This window comes from Notechis scutatus, chromosome 3 (assembly GCF_049901735.1).
Source record: "Notechis scutatus isolate UNSWTSFEM ecotype Mainland chromosome 3, rNotScu1.2, whole genome shotgun sequence".
Taxonomy (NCBI): domain Eukaryota; kingdom Metazoa; phylum Chordata; class Lepidosauria; order Squamata; family Elapidae; genus Notechis; species Notechis scutatus.
In genome coordinates, this window is record NC_142011.1 from 144,449,882 (window position 1) to 144,468,693 (window position 18,812).

An 18,812-nucleotide genomic window follows, 5' to 3' on the forward strand; every position below is an offset into this window, starting at 1 on the left:
TTCTCCTTTGAAGACATCTCTCTTAATATCAACAATATCATTTCACGAGTGGAACAGATTCAGACCATCATGTAGTTTCTCCCAAATCTGTTCCAGAAGACTCTGGAACAGATCTAGAACATTCATGATGAGGAGAGGACTGTAATAAGTAGTCCTGGTTATGAGAAACTAGCCTCATGGATTAAAATAATCTAATCCCACCAACAGGCTCTCAGAAACAATAATGGGAACTATTATTGGCAGAGAAATCCTTGTAATTCTGATTTGATTACAAAAGTATCAGAGTATCAGTGATAATTCCAAATCATTCTGCTCTTCTGTGATAATATGCCTATTTCTTGGCTAGATTATCTGTCTACATAAAACGATCACTGAATGAGGGATAGTTCCTTATTCTATTCAATTGTTCCCTTGCCATATATCCCTTGCCTCTCTACTATGCCCATGTATTCTACTTGATTAAAATTGATATTTCTAAGAAAAGCTGGCGGTGACTCACAGAAATTAGACCCCACCCATCCACCCTGTTAATGACAATAAAGGAGACTAGTCTTGACCCGACTTCAGCAATTTTGTAACAGAAGATGTCGAATCTTCTTTAATAGACATGAATGCAGTGCAGTACACAAGAAAATAAGAGGTGCACATGAGAGGGCCTGATGAGAAAAACCTGATTTTCCCACCTAATGCTTACAAATTGAGTTTGACTGGAGCTAATCAATCAATATTTCAGATTGTTCAATTTGCAGAGAAATCTTTCTAGGTCTTGTTTTGTAGTTTTTGAAAACAGTTCTTTTGAAAACAGATTTTTTTTTAATGAATGGTGGTTTTTGTTTTAATTTGGCTTTGCACATAGGCTCAGCTGTGGAATGGCAGTGCTTCTCTTGTCTTTGCCCAAAGGCATTGGAAAAAAAAATAATTAACCATCATTAGGGCTTACCTCTTTCATCTTTAAAATGAACTGAATGAACAAAGAGTAGCTCCATTTGCAATGTCGAAATATATCCCCCCACCACCAACAAAGCATTACAATAAAGGGAGTGTAACTATTTAATCAACCATTTTAAGAACTTATGATGGTTATTATAATAATCAGCACACGTTAAAAATTGAGCACTTGATGCCTCTGTGAAAATAAAACAGGATTATTTGTTTTATTCTGTAAGTGCTATTCCAAGATGACATGCTGGAGCAGTATCCATGCAGTGAGGGTTTTCTGGGCTTTGGAGTTGCTTTCCCATTCTTCTGACTTTCATCACCCATTGCAAGAGCAGTTGAAACTTGAAATATAAAATCCTGTGAACGGCTTTGCTTTTTCTGGTAATGGCAGATCCAACAGACAAATACTTTGCGAATGGACATCTAAGTCCCTCTGATCGGTTGTTCCGAAAGATCAATCTAGATTTCTTAACTTAAATAGACAAGGATATAAAAATACCACTGAACAATCTGAACAAATCGTGGACCCAGAAGCAGTTCAAGGCTTGTTCTCATTAGGCCCAGCCCCAACCATTACAAACAATCAATGGCATTAAGCAACCTGCTTCTTTCCTAGTTTGGAATATAATCACCTCCCCATCCTGCAAAAAAAAAAAAAAAGTGGAGGAGAAACAGAACGTAGCAAATTTCACATCTCCAAAGGCCTGGGGTTTTCTTCTTTGGTTAAGAAAAGGTTGTGTTGTGTTGCTGAGTTACCCGAATAAAGGTTGTCCTTCGACTAAGCTCTTTGAGTTTGGCAGCTCCCACATACGTGCAAGCAGAACGGAGACCACCCAGGATGTCACGAACAGTATTTTCTACATCTCCTCTGTAGGGGACTTCCACTGTTTTACCCTCCGAAGCTCTGAAAAGGAAAATAATTTCACTTGCATTGTTGGGCTGCCTTTTCTGGAATTAAAACTATTAAAACATATTATTAAAATACGGAGCCCTGGTAGCACAGTGGTTAAAGTGCAGCGTTGCAGGCAAACTCTGCCCACAGCCTGGAGTTCGATCTTGATGCAGCTCAAGGTTGACTTAGCCTTCCATCCCTTCGAGGCCTATAAAATGAGGGCTCAGGTTGTTGGGAAAAATATGCTGGCATTGTAAACTGCCCAGAGAATGCTGTAAAGCACTATGATGTATAATCTTAAATGCTATTTCCAAATGCTATTTTATCCAAACACAGATATATTTGCTTGTATTGCAATCTGAAATAAAGCCATCTGGAAGGTAACCATAGACATTCTTCACTGCACTTACTATTAATCTAGATAGCGTGTGCATGAGTTTGTATGAGGCTATTTATTAAACACAGAGAATTAGCACCCATTTGCGTCTTATGAAAATCCTCACAATATACTTGTAAGCATATTTTAACCCTTCAAAGATGCGGTTTCATTGTTCAATTATAAGAATTATTTACATATTAATTTATTAGAGAAATGTGTTTATTTCCCAAATGTTAATTTGCCTCAAATCAACAGATGCCTCCCAATGGTTTCATATGTATCTTAAATAACGTGGAGGAGAAAGTCCCACAGCATCCTAATCTCGAATAGTCTTGACTTTAAATGCTCCTGCCACACTAGTACCTATAGAGCTGCCCACTCTAGAACAACTAAGCCCAATGAAATCACCCCAACTTTGTTTCGGATTGTGACTACCATGCATATTCCATGTTGTCAGAACCTAAATTTGAGATGACAGGAGGTGTGATGACATTTTCAAGTAAGCTTCCAACTGATTGTTAGTGTGACTGCACATCTGCAACTAGCCAAGCATTTGTCATCTGGGTGATGGTGGGAGTAGTAGCAATAAATCAAGTCAACCATATGGTTGAATTTCCACCCCCCCTTTTTAACCTACATTATGCCAGACATATAAAAGGGGCGGGGATTCGATCATATTTTGCCCATCATTTAAACTTCCTCCAACAATAAAATCTTGTCTGTTATTTGATTCAATTAGTAAAGCCACCCTTTTCAGAATCAAAGAAAGTAAATACTATGCAAAAACATAGTTAAACAACAAAGTCAACTCTAATCCAACATATAATCCTGGAAATAAGAACACATGCTCTTGTCATAGAACAAGCTCATCTAACAGCCTGGCCCAGGGCATGGGAGAAAAGCCAGGTCTTTAGAGCTGTATGAACAACCAGCGAGGTCAGAGCCACTCAAATTTCAGGAGGAGCTTATTTCAAAAGACAGGCTTAGCCAGAGAAATGGCCTATTTCCTGAAGTCATCTTGCTTCAAAGAAGGGACTTGGACCATGCCCACTCTGACCTCAGGGACAGGAAAAGACTACACGACAGTGGTGGTCCTGCAAGTAACCTGGTTCTGTGCCAGGCATGACCCAATAGATGATAACCAGCATCTTGAACTTGGGTGTCCGCTAAATTCAGGTTCTGCATTCGGCAACATGCATTACTATACACACCGCTGCATTCTGGACCAGCTATAGCTTCCGAATGGCTTTGAAAGGCAGCTCCACGTGGAGCACATTGCCTTTCTGTTTGCTGCCAATTCCACATGAAGAAAACCGGAAGTTCAAGAAGTGGCCTGGCATATTATGCTGGAAAGGGAGCGGTACCTGTAGTCGGCAACACCACCTACGTGCTTCTTCATAGCGGTGTCAGAGCTCATGCCATAGAAAAGCTTCACTTTTTTGCCATTTTTTTCTATAATATCTCCAGCACATTGATCATGTCCTGCAAACATGCCCCCCAGCATCACAAAATCAGCACCAGCTCCTGTGGGTGGCAGGAAGGAAAAAGAGAGGAGGGATTAAGCCAAAACAAAATAGCATTTACATTGTTTAAATAGAGGGCCGCATTAATAAATGCGATCTCCTTATCAATTCAAGGGTTATATATACCGGGACTCCTGGACTTGTGACCATAATTCAACCCAAAATTTATGTTGCTAAGCAAGACAGTTGTTAAGTGAGTTCTTGCCCAATTTTATGGCTTTTCTGGTCATAACTGTTAAGTGAATCGTTGCAATTGCAAAGTTAGTGACCTGGCTGTTAAGTGAATCTGACTTTGCTTGCTGGAATGTCACAAAAGACGATCTGGGACATTGCAATTGTCATAAATACAAACCAGTTGCCAAGCATCTGAATTTTGATCCTACGGCCATGGAGATGTTGCAACAGTTGTGTAAAAAACAGTCATAAGTTACTTTTTTCAGTGCTTTCACTGTCACTAAATGAATGATTTTAAGTTGCATTTCCTATATTTCAGCAACAGACAGTCCTCACCAAAAGCTTTGGCCACGTCTCCTGGGCAGCTGCATCCTCCATCCTAAAGAAAGGATGGGAAAAAAGAGAAGACGTCAGGATATTCAACTCCATTTGTTCCTGCTACATACTGACAATTTGAGCTTGGTGTTGGGAGAAGGATTCAGCCTAAGCATTTATAGAAACAAGAACAAGAAAGTGGCAGAATACACTGAGCACATTATCAGAGCATAGTGGTTAAGGCCTCAGGCTAGAAAGCTAGCTGGGTGACCTTGGGCCAGTCATGTGCTCTCAGCTCTAGGAAGGAGTCCAGGCAAGCTACTTCCGAAAAAAAATCCTTGCCAAGAACATTTCAAGGACTTGTCAGGCAGTCACCAGGAATCAACACTCACTTGAAAGCAACCCTTCAAAAAAAATGCAGATTAAAATTCCATTTACTATTTGGTCTGTCTTCAAAGGATTTGGCAGGGTAGAATGCAGATTCCTTAAAGAGTACTGGAAACGGGATTTAAGTATAATTTTACTCCAATCATTAATGAGAATATATTTGTCCACACAAGCCGGCATCAGCATTACTACTGTGGATATGGAGAATTTTTTTCCCCCCAAAAAAAGGGGGGGCATTGAAGATGCCCACCTTCACCCATTTAATCTCACTAAAACAAAGGAGGATGTCAAGCATTGAGGGAGAGTTTGATTATGTCCTAGTATTTCACTATTCAAGGGCACTTCCAGAATATCCCTGGACTGACTAATGAGCTGTTTTTTTAATTTATTTATTTATTTTGCTGTGTTTTGTAAGTCTGTATTCTAATTTCTCTGTACAAATTAGAAAATGAAGGATGTATTTAAGCATGGCATTCCATCCTTTGGAATGGGCAGAAAGATATTAAATATGTAGCTTTTTCAAAATGATCTTAGGTGAGATGACAAAACCAATATAAAACATCGCAAAGTACACTGAACACATTCACAGAGATGGGAGTGCTTTATCTACCCTCCTTTCCTTCACTCCATTTCACACAAAGTGTGAATATTTTGTTACTAAACATATGCACTGAAGAGTGACGACAACGATAATGAACTCTTCATGCGATTGTCCCGTAAACCACTTTGTTGGTGCAACTGGTGAAAACCAAGAATGAGCTACTGTTTCTCAATATGCCAGAATCAATTTATATTAGTGTACAGGTAGCCCTCAATTTATGATTATAATTTGAGTCCAACATTCCCGTTGCTAAGCAAGACAGTTGCTAAGTGAGCTGCGTCCCATTTTACAACCTTTTTTGTCACAGTTAAGAGAAATCACTGCAGTTAAGTGAACCTGGCTTCCCCCATTGGCTTTGCTTATCGGAGGCCAGCTGGGAAGCTTACAAATGGTGATCACATGATCCCAGAACACTGCAACTGTCAAAAGTACATGCCAGTTTCCAAGTGCCCAAATTTTGATCCGGTGACCATGGCAATGCTGCAACCGTCGTACATGTGAAAGGCACTTTTTTCAGTGCCACTGTAGCCTCAAAGTGTCACTAAATGAATGGTGGCAAGTCAATGACTACCTCTAGTTTTTTCTAATCACAACAGAAGAGGGAACAAATATTTGAAAACATCCAAAATCTTTACAAGCAGAATCATGTCTTTGACTTGGGAACTGGACTCTTTAAGTTATAAAATAAAATATAGAAATTTTTAAAAATAATCCAAGAAAAATCTCCCTCGGTTACTAGTGATTGGGACTTTGCTTCTGGATTCGTTGTTTTCGTTTATGGAATTTAACACAGCTCCTGCTTACAGAAATGATATGTCCTTGCAGTCCGTGAGCGGAATCTGCACATTCAATTACTGCGCTGAGTTGAGGATAGCCAACCCCAGTTTTTATCCGAGTAGTGCACACAGAACCTAGGCATGAAGAACAAACAAAATATGACATCACACCATCTTGTGATTTAGATGAAAAGCAGCCCCCCTATCCTTTCAGATAGATGGAGCCCTTTCACATATACAGACACATAATAATATTATCATAGGGACGGGACATAATGAGAGAGCTCTTTACCAGAAGACAGGACACAACATCCACAAAAGCCAAATTAACATTTGATAGGAAGACTGAAAGATAAGAGCAACAGAACCAGGAAACACCCCTTTTCTCTTCTTGACTCCTTTACAGCAGTGATCCCCAACCTTTTTTATGCCGCGGCCCGGTACCGGCATCAGCTGGGCGCCGCGGCCCGGTACCGGCATCAGCTGGGCGCCGCCATCTTTTTGATGAAAAAGTGCTTCCGGTGACCTCACCGGAAGCACTTTTTCATCAAAAATGGCGGCGCAGCGCTTCAGTGAGCTTTTCCGGGTAGAAATGGCTTTCTACCGGAAAAGCTCACGAGCGCTGGCGCCGCCATCTTTTTGATGAAAAGTGCTTCCGTTGAGCTTTCTACCGGAAAAGCTCACCGGAAGCACTTTTTCATCAAAAGATGGCGGCGCCCAGCAACCAGCGGCCCGGTAGGACTTGTTCCGCGGACCGGTACCGGTCCACGGACCGGTGGTTGGGGACCCCTGCTTTACAGGAAACAGGGCCAGAGAGCCTTGGAGGCACCAGATCCAAACCTCCACTCAGCTAGAAATCCACATCAATGCTGACATCAATTATTGGTTCACTTCCCCACATAAGTGGAAAATTCGTTCCCTCAGGCTATGTGTCCCCCACCCCCATAAACCCAAATTTCACATAATTGAATTTTGATGGCAAAACAGCCAAATTTTCAGGGCCATGTTTTGATCGCCTTTCATTCAATGTGCTGAGCCGTGGTGGCACAATGGTTAGAATACAGTCCTGCAGGCTACTTTTGCTGACTGCCGGCTGCCAGCAGTTCGATCCTGACTGGCACAAGGTTGACGCAGCCTTCCATCCTTCCAAGGTCGGTAAAATGAGGACCCAGATTGTTGGGGGCAATATGCTGACATTGTAAACTGCTTAGAGAGGGCTGTAAAGCACTGTGAAGAGGTATATAAGTCTAAGTGCTATTGCTACCTGAGCTTTTAGTATTGTGATTTTTGAATGCATCTTTGCATGAGGTTTGAGTCTGGCTTCGTCTTTCACAGCTTCTTTTTTAGCAATCCCCTAATTTTGAAAGAGTTTTCTCTTTTCAAATCAAATCTGTCGTTTGGCAAAGATTCACATACTTCTGCATTAAGGGCTTTGTAATCACTTTCAATAATATGTCTTCAATAAAACCCTGGATATCACTTCCTTTTGAGTCAGTTCCATGCCTATCTATTCTAGGACACAAATGCTTATGGTATTTAGGATTTTTTTTCTTCCACAACATTATCAGGATGTATATTTTCCCAGACTATGTGACAGCAGTTGAAGTTGCTTATTTTTTCCCTCCAGATGTTGCAAAATATATACATACTCATCATTTCCCTTTGGAGGAAAATATTGTTGCACAAAGCACAAAAATGGAAATTGTAAGCCAAAGAAACGAAAGGCATCAGATAAGGAAACAGAATTAAACTGAAGTGTTTACAGCAACGCTTTTCACTCAACCTCTTTTTATACTTGCAAACCAGTCTTCCAACTTGTCCATTCGTACACCAACTCAGACACTGCTTTTTTGTTCCTTTGCTATCTATTTGTTAGTGTGTGTATGTATGTACTAAGGATGGAAAGTAAATACTCCTGACATAAATATTAAGCAGGTGATTCAAGCATATACCCTTCTACCCAGCTTACCTGGTCCAATTCCTACTTTAATAATATCTGCACCAGATAGAAGAAGTTCTTCCACCATCTCTCCTGTTACTACGTTGCCTGCCTGAAATAGAGCCAAAATCATTGCAAATAATGAATAAATCCACAAGGACTGCAGTAGTAAGAAAATATATTTATCTCTCCTCCTTCCTTCTATCCTTCCATTTTTAACCTGCCTTCCACTCTGGGCAGATTACATATACAATGTGCATTCTCATTTGCATGCAGAAAATTGCCTTGTTTTCAAAACCACAATTTCTTTTAAAATAGGAGCGTGATTATTCAATGCCCTGTTCAGCAATCAGTATAATCCTGGTCGATTTACACCCTATATTTTCATGTGATCAGCAGGTATATGACACATCTACTTTCTATCCTGTAAAAACAAATATTTCCATTAAAATAAACTGTTTCTTTGCCTTGGCATTAACTGGACCTTATAATGTCTATCCCAGATCATTCTGATAAGCCTCCGCACCCCTATTCTAGTATCTCTTATCTGCATTTTAAAAAAATGTTGAAAGAGAAGGGAACATCATCATAGCCATAACTCTGTATGAAGCAAATACAAACATTTCTTATCATCCATTCTGTACAATCAACACTTTTATTTAATAGAATGGAGAGCTTGCTTAATACAGTAGGCCAGAAAGTTTAATATCCAAACAGAAACAACAAGGCAAAAATTTGCCCTTTCTGACTGAATTATTCAATGCGATGAAACTCCCATTTTCCACTGATGACAATGGTCAAAGCATACATAAAAGAAAAGCACTTTGCCTCAAAAATTGATTTGCTCTTGATGAACTACTACTACTTCAGAAAACAGTCCCAATTCCAAAACAGGCAATATTGCATTTTATTAGCATTTGATAAAAAGTAATTGTCTATCACTTTACATAATTCTGACCCTACTTATGCATGAATTATTTTTTTGTTTTTGTTATGTTATTTTTTAAACTCATCCTTCCTCCCAGAAGCTTAGGATACTATGTACCTAATAATAATATCGTTACTGACAGGTATTTGGGAAAGCGCCAATCGTATCTGTGTTCTTACTACTTCTGAATATTTTTAATAAGCTTACAGTGCATGAAACAAGATTATTTGTTTCAAAATTAAATCCTTATGATACAGAGTCAAGTTGAAAATCCCATGTTCAAATCCCTAGCTCATTCTAAAACTTACTGATGACATAATTGCCATTACAATTTAACACATGATCCTGTAAACAAACATGCCAATCTTTGTGCTTAGATCTCTATCCAAATCTATCCCATATTTTTCTATCCTTTTAAATAAAAAGAGACAAGACCACAAATATAATATTATATATTATTAACTATTCCTTTCCTGGAACCCACTAAAGTTTGTTTTAGATTGGACAGCCTTATGCATTTTAAGTAAATACACAAAACTAAAGATACTAAAACTCTTATATAGTTAATTATCTGATTTCCAGTAAAATAAGGTGAGAGTGGGAAGCTAATTCCATAGAAGAGGTGGTTATGCAGTACCCACCCCTATTCCATCCCAAAATAAATATGTTAGTTTCTTGAAATCCTACAAATCTTGTAAGATTTTATCAACATCTTGTGAGAGTGTGGGAACCTCTCTCATGTAACATTTTCTAAAGTATACTTGAGTGGAATGAAGCGGTCTGAATCATCTCACAATAATATGCAAAGACAACAGTCAAGAGCACTCCATCCCACAGAAGAGAAATACAAAATCAAACCATTCATCAATTCTGTTCAATGTTGCCTACATTGACTGGCTGCAAGTTTTCATATAGGAATCTATATAGATGAAACCTGGGTTTTTTCACATACTAAATTCGGAGTTTATTATTTATGGTCCCTTCTTGCTAAGATACAGGACATGGGACATATTTGCTGGAATCAAGAAACTCTTTTGCCAAATTCTAAGCCTATCCATCTCCCATCTTCTCCAACTCCTACCATGAGGGTGTGCTTTGGGAACCGGACATGAACAGCTTTCACAAATTCCACAAAGTGTTCTGAGTAACCATTGGCCACATCCAGGCAAATGTACTTGATAAGGGGGATGGCCTCAACGATACTTATCAGCTTCTCGAAATCAGTTAGCCCACTGCCTGAGCTCACCGCTACATGCTGCAAAAAGAAGATGAGAACAATTCAAGTTTTTAATAGAAATGAGGCCAAAAGCATTCACACTACAGTGAATTTAACTCAATCAAAATGCAATTAAATTTACAAAACTAAAAAAAAAATGTTTGGGCTTTCTTTTCCAACATTGTCTTATGCGCTGCACAATGTTTTGCTTTCTACTTGATCTCAATGTTTTTGCCTGAATAAAATACTGTGTTTGCAGATGTTTTCACAGACTACCACTGATCAATAAACCATTCTTATACCTTTTTGTCAGATTACTTTACTTAAATGTACACACTTGTTATCTAACTTTGCCAACAAATCATCTATTGATATCTTTAATAATTTAAACTCAGTTTTTACATTCCATTAATGTATTGCTGTTCCACCCTGTTCAGGCTAAGATTAAGACCCTAAATAGTCCTTTTCAGAGTGAATTTACTTGTAAAGACACACGAAAAGAATTGTACAACATAATCATAAATTTATAAATGTTCATTTAGATATGCCCACATCTTTCCAGTGTTCTAAAATATTAATTTTTATTATATTATATATTATACCCTTGATCTTCCGGGATGCATTAGCCAGAATGATGTGAAATAAAAATAAAATAAAACCAACATGATGCCTGAGTATCAAGATACCTATAAACACCTCTACTGCTCTTCAAGCTCTTTGTCAGTCCCATTTAATTTATCTTTACATCTTATTTTAATTAAAAGTAATTATCAGCAAGAAGTTGGCATCCTTGAAAAAGCTATCCTTTAGCTTTTTAAGAACGCCTCAAGGCTGCATTTCGATTCTAAATGTATTTGTAGAAAATAAATATGGCCAACTGTTCTAATTCACCACTTTATTTGGAAGCACATGAGCTGCTGTGTAACCAGAGTATCCAGTTGTGCTACATATGATGGTGAGGATAGTCTCATCTGTTGGTGTTCTAGTAAATGAATGTTTTGTGATTTGTAAGCATCACCACAATTATTTTGTTATTGGGCAGCCTCCCTGCATCCACACATGCACTCCAATTTCTGCAAGTACCATTGTACCCATAACACTGGGTCCCTCTAATAAAATACTATGCATCCTATATAGGCCTAGAATCTTTTGGAAGCGTATGATTTTTATCAGCCATTCTCTTGCAAACAGTACATGGCACATCAGTTTTTCTAACATTTCAGGAAATGCAGTCTAACATTTAACTTTGTGGGGGAAAAGTACCTCTATGCATTCTGGGTGATCACTTGCAAACAGCTTCCACTGTTCTAGAGTGTAATGCTTCTGTATTGCAGTAAACATGGTGTACTAGAAAAACAAACAAATATCTTATAATTACACTGTTTGATGTAGATACATGCACACATACAAAACAAAGATCCATGGCGTCATTGCAAATACATGAAGGGTTCTTGTTTAAACAATAAGAAGTTGTGAACACGAAACTGAAATAGAAAACTATGCAGAGATCCTAGATTATACATGAAAGACAACAAAGAGCTAAAATCTTTGCCTGAATGCTCCTTTCAAGGTCATTAGTCCTCCCGATTGAAGGAACTGGCTTTAAATGTGAATCCTGTCCATCAGTAATACAATTGCCGTAAATTTCCACGATAGTAGAATCTTAGCATTATTTGTAAATGTTACTTGAATTCAAACATTATAGGCCTGGATGGTAAGTCTGCAATCCTTCATAACCATTTAGTAATTATAACAAGAAACCATTAGAGAAGAACATGACTCTGAGAAAAGTGCTTTTCTTATCTAAGAACTGGTACAGGCCAGGACACAAGCATGAGGTAAAGAGGAAGTATGAAAGAAAAGTTGTTGGGTGAAACGATAAACCAGAAGAGGTCGTGCATGAGAAAAAGGCATATAGGAGAATTATTATTACAAAATATGAGAAGAAAATACTGTTTAATGGGCACACATTAAGGAAGCAGGGATTATTGCTTTATTGCTGTTTTTATATTGATTTTTATCCTGAGAGTGAGTTGGGCAGTCATATAAATTTTCATAAATAAATACATCAAGTTGCAAGGAATGCAGCTGAGAGAGCAAGAAAGCGACTATTGGAACTTTTTAAGAGAAACATTTTAAAACCTTGATTACAACAGGAATAGTTTACTTAAGAAGTAGATATGGTCAAACAAATACAGTATAAAAGTCAAGAATTAATTGGACTGAATATAAAAGTGAGTAACCAATAGGCAAGAAGCACACTAAGGTGGTTTGAACATATAGAAAGAAATAATGAAGATCAAATCACTATTAAAATGAATGAATGAAAAGAAAAGGAATATTGAGAAAATTATAGTTGGACAAAGTTGATAACATCCTCAAAAATAGAAAAATCAAGACAATGGATAAAGTAATGGATGAATGTGATGAAAGCAAAGAAAGATAAAGTGAATGTTTTCTTTTTAAATTTCAGGCCTTTAATTTCTTTTGCTTAGTAATTTTTACTCCTTTTCTTCTTGTATCTTGAAATAGTATGATAAGCATGCATGTAATTTTCTGTATTTATGGTGCAGTTATTTTAATTTTATTTTGAATGGTATCATATTTTTGATGCTAATTTTGGAGGTCAATAAATCAAAGAACAGGATATAGAAGGATGGAAGGAGCAGATGATTGTGGCTTACACAGAAGATGGGCTATATGCATTATGCAAACTAGAGGTACAATTATCATGTACATTATAATTCAGTTTCCACGTATGTCTGAAATACTACTAAATCTATACTATTATATTATATATAATATAAAACTATAAATATAGTTTTGACGTTCAATGCAGTCCTTCAAGAGTTATAATAGTGATGACAGATGTTTTGATCTTGGAGACTGTAACAGTATAATTGTGTAATTTAAATTTCATATTAACATTAGCAAAATTTCTACATATAATTTACAAATCGTAAAATTTTAAGGAAATTCATTGCCAAGTGTTAAAAGTTCACTCAGGATATCTTGGGAATTCTTATCAAAAGAATATTTTTTAAAAATGTGAAAGAGTCTCGCCTTCACTGATATATTTGTTCCTAGGATTCTTTGAGGGAGGGAAATGGGCTGTTTGACAATAAAATAAATTCAGCCAAATTCTTTCATTACAACAACTTGAAATTAATTCAAATGTTATTTTTATTTTTATAGGAGAAGAGAATTAAGAAACACTTACTTTAGCCATAACTTGTGCCATTTCAAAAGTACCAACAGTGTCCATATTTGCTACGATAATGGGGATACCTGTATAGGTTTGCTTGGAGTTACGGAAGAAGAAGGTACGTGTAAGATCTACCTGGAAAAACAACACTTTTTTATTTGGGTCTGAAAGCAGAATTAAATCACAAAGTTAAGAAAATGCAAGCACTAAAATAATATATATTAAATAATTATTTCTCTACATAAATATACTGTAGTATCTACAACCTCATAATAAATGATTCAGCATCCTACAATGACAAGAAAGGAGATAGCCGGTCAATTTATTTCTAACATTGTTAAAGCATTCCATTTAAGCAATAAACTGATCTAGACCACTGAGAAAAGCCTGTAATTTAAATCAGGTAATTAAACTTGTCAGCAAATGTGAGCCATGAAATCACATGCTCAAAAAAAAAGAGATAGATTTATAATTCAGACATACTTTCCAATCCACCCGTTCCCCTGGCTGACAAAAGTGAATTGGTTAAAAATATTTTTATTGGGCTGTGTTGCCTTTTTCATCAGCTACTCGATTCTTGAAAGAACAAAAAAGCAGTGTCTGAGTTGATGTACAAATGGACAAGTTGGAAGACTGGTTTGCAAGTATAAAAAGAGATGGAGTGAAAAGCGTTGCTGTAAACACTTCAGTTTAATTATATTTCCTTTTATCTTATGCCTTTAATTTCTTTGGCTTACAAATTCCATTTTCTGACTTTGCTGTCAAAAGTTCACAAAAGATGATCACATGACCCCAGGACACTGCAACCGTCATAAATATGAACCAAATGCCAAGCATCCAGATTTTGATCACATGACCAAGTGGATGCTGCAATGGTTTGTGAAAAATAATCATTTTTTTCCGGTGCCGTTGTAACTTTGAACAGTCACTAAACAAATGGTTTTAAGTTGAGGACTACCTGGAAATATTCAAATGAGAAGGCGGACACCTCACTCATTTGCAAGTTCATTACATCCTAAGAACAAGATTGAATCTCATATGTCATAATACAGAAAGAATCAAGAGTCAATACCTAACGTGTTTCCAGAAATAGGAGAAAACCAGCTCGGATTCAAGGCTGATGATTATTCTATTCCAATAATTACCAGTAAGTGAATGATATAGAATCCGACAGGGCCTACTTTCAAATTCACAGTCTCAGATGGAATCAATATGTGAATACTATATTGGTCATACTACACCAAAATAAGTATTTAATATCATTTCACTGAAAGCCACTGTTAATTTCTAACCTGCACTTGTGAATGATGCTCAAGATTATGTGGTGATTAGATTTAAAATTAACACAAACGTATCAAATATGGCCTGGTATTTTTAGTTCCTATCTCCTTCAATTAAAAAGGCTCCAATTCTAGAAGATCTTTCAAAGCCCTTTCCAAACGAGAGGAAACTAAAGGTCATTTTGGATCAATGCATGCTGGAAACTATATTCCAGAAATAATTCCCCTTACGATAATTTGTTTCAGAAATATATTTTAACAAATGCTACATAGCAATAATTGATAATTATACAAACGATTTTATTTCAACCAAAGATATTGCAGTAATCTGCATAATAGAGGGACAGGGACCAATCCTGCATTTTCACTAGCAACCATCCCCTTCCTTTTTTCAGTTGCACAAAACAGAGGTAATGCAAGAAAATCCAGAATCCCAGTGGGATTCTGACCAAGGATCATCTATAGCAGGGGTCTCCAAATTTGTCAACTTTTAAGATTTGTTGACTTCAACTCCCTGAATTCCCCAGGCAGCATGGCTGGCTGAGGAATTCTGGAAGGTGAAGTATATAAATCTTAAAATTTGGAGATGCCACGTCCATCCCATAGCCTATGGGCTGCATGCAGCCCTGGACAGCTAGTAATGTGGCCCCACAAGATAGTAAAGTTTTAATTATTATGTGATTTATATACATTAACTATATATTTTATATGCGAGCCCAAGACGAATCCTCTTCACTCAATGAGGCCCAGGCAAGCACAACGGTTAGACAACCACGATCTATATAGCATCTCCCACAATCTCAGGGACTTGTTCTTTAAACCTGGCTTTACATCTGGGAATTTTTCATCTGGGAATAGCCACTTCCAACTACGAGGTCAAAGTCTGGTCCCACAATATTGATGCATGGACAAAAGGCTTCCAGTTCCGGTTCACGGTGACATTTCAACTTTTTTGATCTTTTATCCTTGGAAAGAGGGTGTTCGTGCAAATAGGAATTCTTCACCATCCTTTTGGAGACTAAACGTTGGGTAGAATTAAATTAATGATAAATGTTGGAAGGCTAAAAGCCGAGGCATGAATTGATTTTCTGCTAAACACAAAAAGATGGTTTTTAAGTTCCATTTCCCAGCTTCTCTTCCCTGCGCTTTGCGTGTGTCTTTGTGCGCACTTCGCTGTTTAAGACACCTGACCTGCGGGCCCCAGGAAATCGCCTCTCCAGTCCTGCTTCCACTCAAGAAAAGCTAGGCCTCTCATGGAGGGTTTGTAACTTGAATCAGCCTCCTCTCCTCTCGCCCGCAAAACGATCTGTCATGCCACTTGTTTCCTCTACAAACAGTTCCGAGCACAATGCAATCCGACTCTAGATCTCCTTCCGTCGGTTCCTTCACCACCGTCCCACCCCAATATCCCCGTTGGCTTCTTGCAAATTTGGGAGCAATTCCATCAGATCCGCCGGTGAGCCAAAGCGAAGAAATGGGTTTTGACACTTTCCTAAAGATTCTCCTTTGGATCGCAATCTGCAAAAGGTGAGGACAACAACAACAAAAAGCAAAGCAGTAACTGCTACACAGGGCCGACTTCGCCGGCCGGGTTACGTATGGAAAGTTCTGAAACCTTTTGGACTTCGTATCAGGGACATATACATCGATATCTATATCTATACGTATACATACATACATACATACATACATACATACATATATATACACACACACAAAAGGCAAAGGCGGCAACGGCAATAACCCATTAGCCTGAAATGCAAATAGGAAGTGAGGAGGGAGGTTACAACGCATGAAGTCGGGCGCCGCATTTTAAAGAGGGGGGAGAGAAAAGAGAGAGAGAGAGAGAAAGAAAGAAGCATGCTCCTTTGGAAATGCCCCCACCTCTGCTCTGCTTCGGAGGCTGCTCCGCTTAGGTCTGAGCAAGACATCTTTAAAGTCCAGTTTGAGATCTGCATCTACTCGGGGCATCTCGGACGGGCTGCGCTGCCTCAGGCTTTTCCCGCGGTGGTGGTGGAGGCAGAGGAGGAGGAGGCGGCGGCGGCTTTTCTGAGCCGGCGTCAGGCAGCCCACAAGCCACCCGAGCTGGTCTTCGGGGCCGGCTGAATATTTATAGGGCGTGAAGAAACGGGAGGCAGCTTCCCGGCCCCATCGCTTTATTAGGAGCGGGCTGGCACGGAATGCACATGGCCTCGAAGCCGGGTCAGAGGGCCTCGCTCTCCGGCTCCGGCTCCTCGCCCGACCTCGCTTTGCCTTCTCCCGGGTCGGCACTGCAGCGTTGGCTGGCGCCTGAGCGTTGCGCGCTCCTTACAGCAATGCAGCTCAGCGGCGGCCAGCCGGAGACGTTGCTACACTGAGGAGGAGGAGGAGGAGGAGGCAGCCCTTGCAATGCTGGCGCCGGGAAGAGGCTCGCCGCTGCTTTTCCCGGGAAGGAGCGAGGAAGCCGGGCACACGGGGCTGAAGCCGACGCCGCTTCAGGTCGGAAGCCTGCGGGAGAATGAAGGGCTGAAGAGACGGTGGCTCTCCTCACACCTTCCTTATTTGTGGAGAAATAACAAGAACTGCTTCTTCTGGTCGCGCGTTCCGTTTTCTTCCCCCTTCCCTCCCTCTCCACCTTCTTTTTGGTTGTGTGTGTATGACACAGAGAGAGTTCTTCTCTTGCATTGTATTTCTATTGGTTTGTATTTATATTGTCTTTCTGATCACTCGTGCGCGTTGCCTGTGGTTGTTTAAAAACAAATATAGGCGTTGCAAACGGCTTTGAGGCGAACAAAACCTTCCTCTCTTCACAGATTTGTTTTCCAGCTGCTAGCTAGCACAAGGGTGCTTCTACAAGATGTACATTGTCCATACCTTGTGCTGTGCTGTGCTATGACTACAATTCCCATAGTTTCCAATGGGACAGTGTGTCCTCTGAGAATTCTGGGAGTTGTAGTGCCCACAGATCTGGCTGTGAAACCTGCCTTAAAGAGATTTTGCAAATATGGTTGTAATAATGTATGTGTATCTTCTAGTATCTTCTGTGATCCCATGAGACAGATTCTGATAATATTTCAGGTGTCCTTGATTTTCTTTTTGAAAGTAATCTGTGTGTATTCCATCCTTCTCCTTTACACAAGCAGTGTGCATGAATCTCCATACTTGCCCTTTAATTCTGTAGAAGTGTGTTACAGCTATTACTAGTCTACTTCCATACAACCTGCGTCTCGCTTTTCTTAATTCAGATTTTCCCAGAAGAGCACTTCCAGTTCTTTGTGACGCCCGCTCTGCCATTGGTGTCTTAGATTTATCTCTTAGCAACTTATTATTTGAGTTTTTGTAAAGTCTTGCTTTTTATGTCAGTGATAGTATAGGTCAGTGATGGCTAACCTTTTCATCATCACGTGCTGAAAATGCGCTCGCACCAGAGGTGGTATTCAGCAGGTTCTGACCAGTTCTGGAGAACCAGTAGCAAAAATTTTGAGTAGTTTGGAGCAGGGGTCGCCAACCTTTTGGACCTCAGGGACCACCAAACTCATAATTTTAAATCCTGCAGACCGCTAATATGAATTTTGACTGACAGTGGCTTGCTGACGTTGGTGGGAGAGAGAGAGAGAGAGATCCAATCTAACCCCAGTGATGTTTCTCTCTCTCTCACACACACACACACACACACAGGTCCCTCACATACCCCCACCCCTTCCAAGGCAGCCACATTCCTTCGCTAACCTGATTTTCAGATCAGTTGGGGGGGGGGAGAGAGAGAGAGATGGTATCCTGCAATCCCAAATAAAGAATGATTGATTGGTAGGAAAATGGGATGGGGGATTTTCCTGCAGACTTTTTTTGAGATTTTCCCAGAGTCTCTGTCCTGGGACCACCAAAATTTTCTCATGGCCCACCAGTGGGCCACAGCCCACTGGTTGGCGACCATGGTTTGGAGAAGTGGCAAATACCACCTCTGACTGGAGATTTTACAGTATCATTCCCTTGCCACACCCTCCAAGCCACGGCCACAGAACCGGTAGTAAAAATTTTTGAATCCCACCACTGGCGTGCATGCGTGCCTGCACCCATAATGCAATGCGTGCGACCCACTCCTACCCCCTGCATGCACGTGTGACCCCTGCATGCCTCTGCACATGTACACGTGACCCCCGCATTCCTCTGCATGCGTGTGTGACCCCCTCCCATGCCCCACACCCCCCTGCATATGCGAGCGCGTCTCCCTCTGGGCATGCGCGGCAGATTCCCGACAGTCGGCTGGCAGGGATGTGTG

The 18,812-nt window shown here is 39.6% G+C and overlaps 1 protein-coding gene across 3 annotated transcripts; it reads right to left on the minus strand.

Annotated features, from left to right (window-relative positions):
* Positions 1–1,036: 1,036 nt before the first annotated feature.
* Positions 1,037–17,180, minus strand: GMPR (guanosine monophosphate reductase). Of its 3 annotated transcripts, none has more exons than XM_087961353.1 (10): positions 16,439–17,180; positions 13,290–13,409; positions 11,333–11,416; positions 9,935–10,108; positions 7,956–8,037; positions 6,015–6,121; positions 4,244–4,286; positions 3,575–3,734; positions 1,696–1,843; positions 1,037–1,580 (listed from the first exon to the last, which is right to left on the minus strand). In XM_087961353.1, the coding sequence occupies exons 1-10, from the start codon at positions 16,523–16,525 to the stop codon at positions 1,494–1,496; spliced, it is 1,092 nt and encodes a 363-aa protein (XP_087817479.1). In that variant the 5' UTR covers positions 16,526–17,180; the 3' UTR covers positions 1,037–1,493. The 3 variants fall into 3 exon arrangements, with proteins under 3 accessions (XP_087817479.1, XP_087817480.1, XP_026525805.1); XM_087961354.1 differs by having other exon boundaries at positions 13,290–13,405; positions 16,439–16,816; XM_026670020.2 differs by having other exon boundaries at positions 1,538–1,843.
* Positions 17,181–18,812: the final 1,632 nt, after the last annotated feature.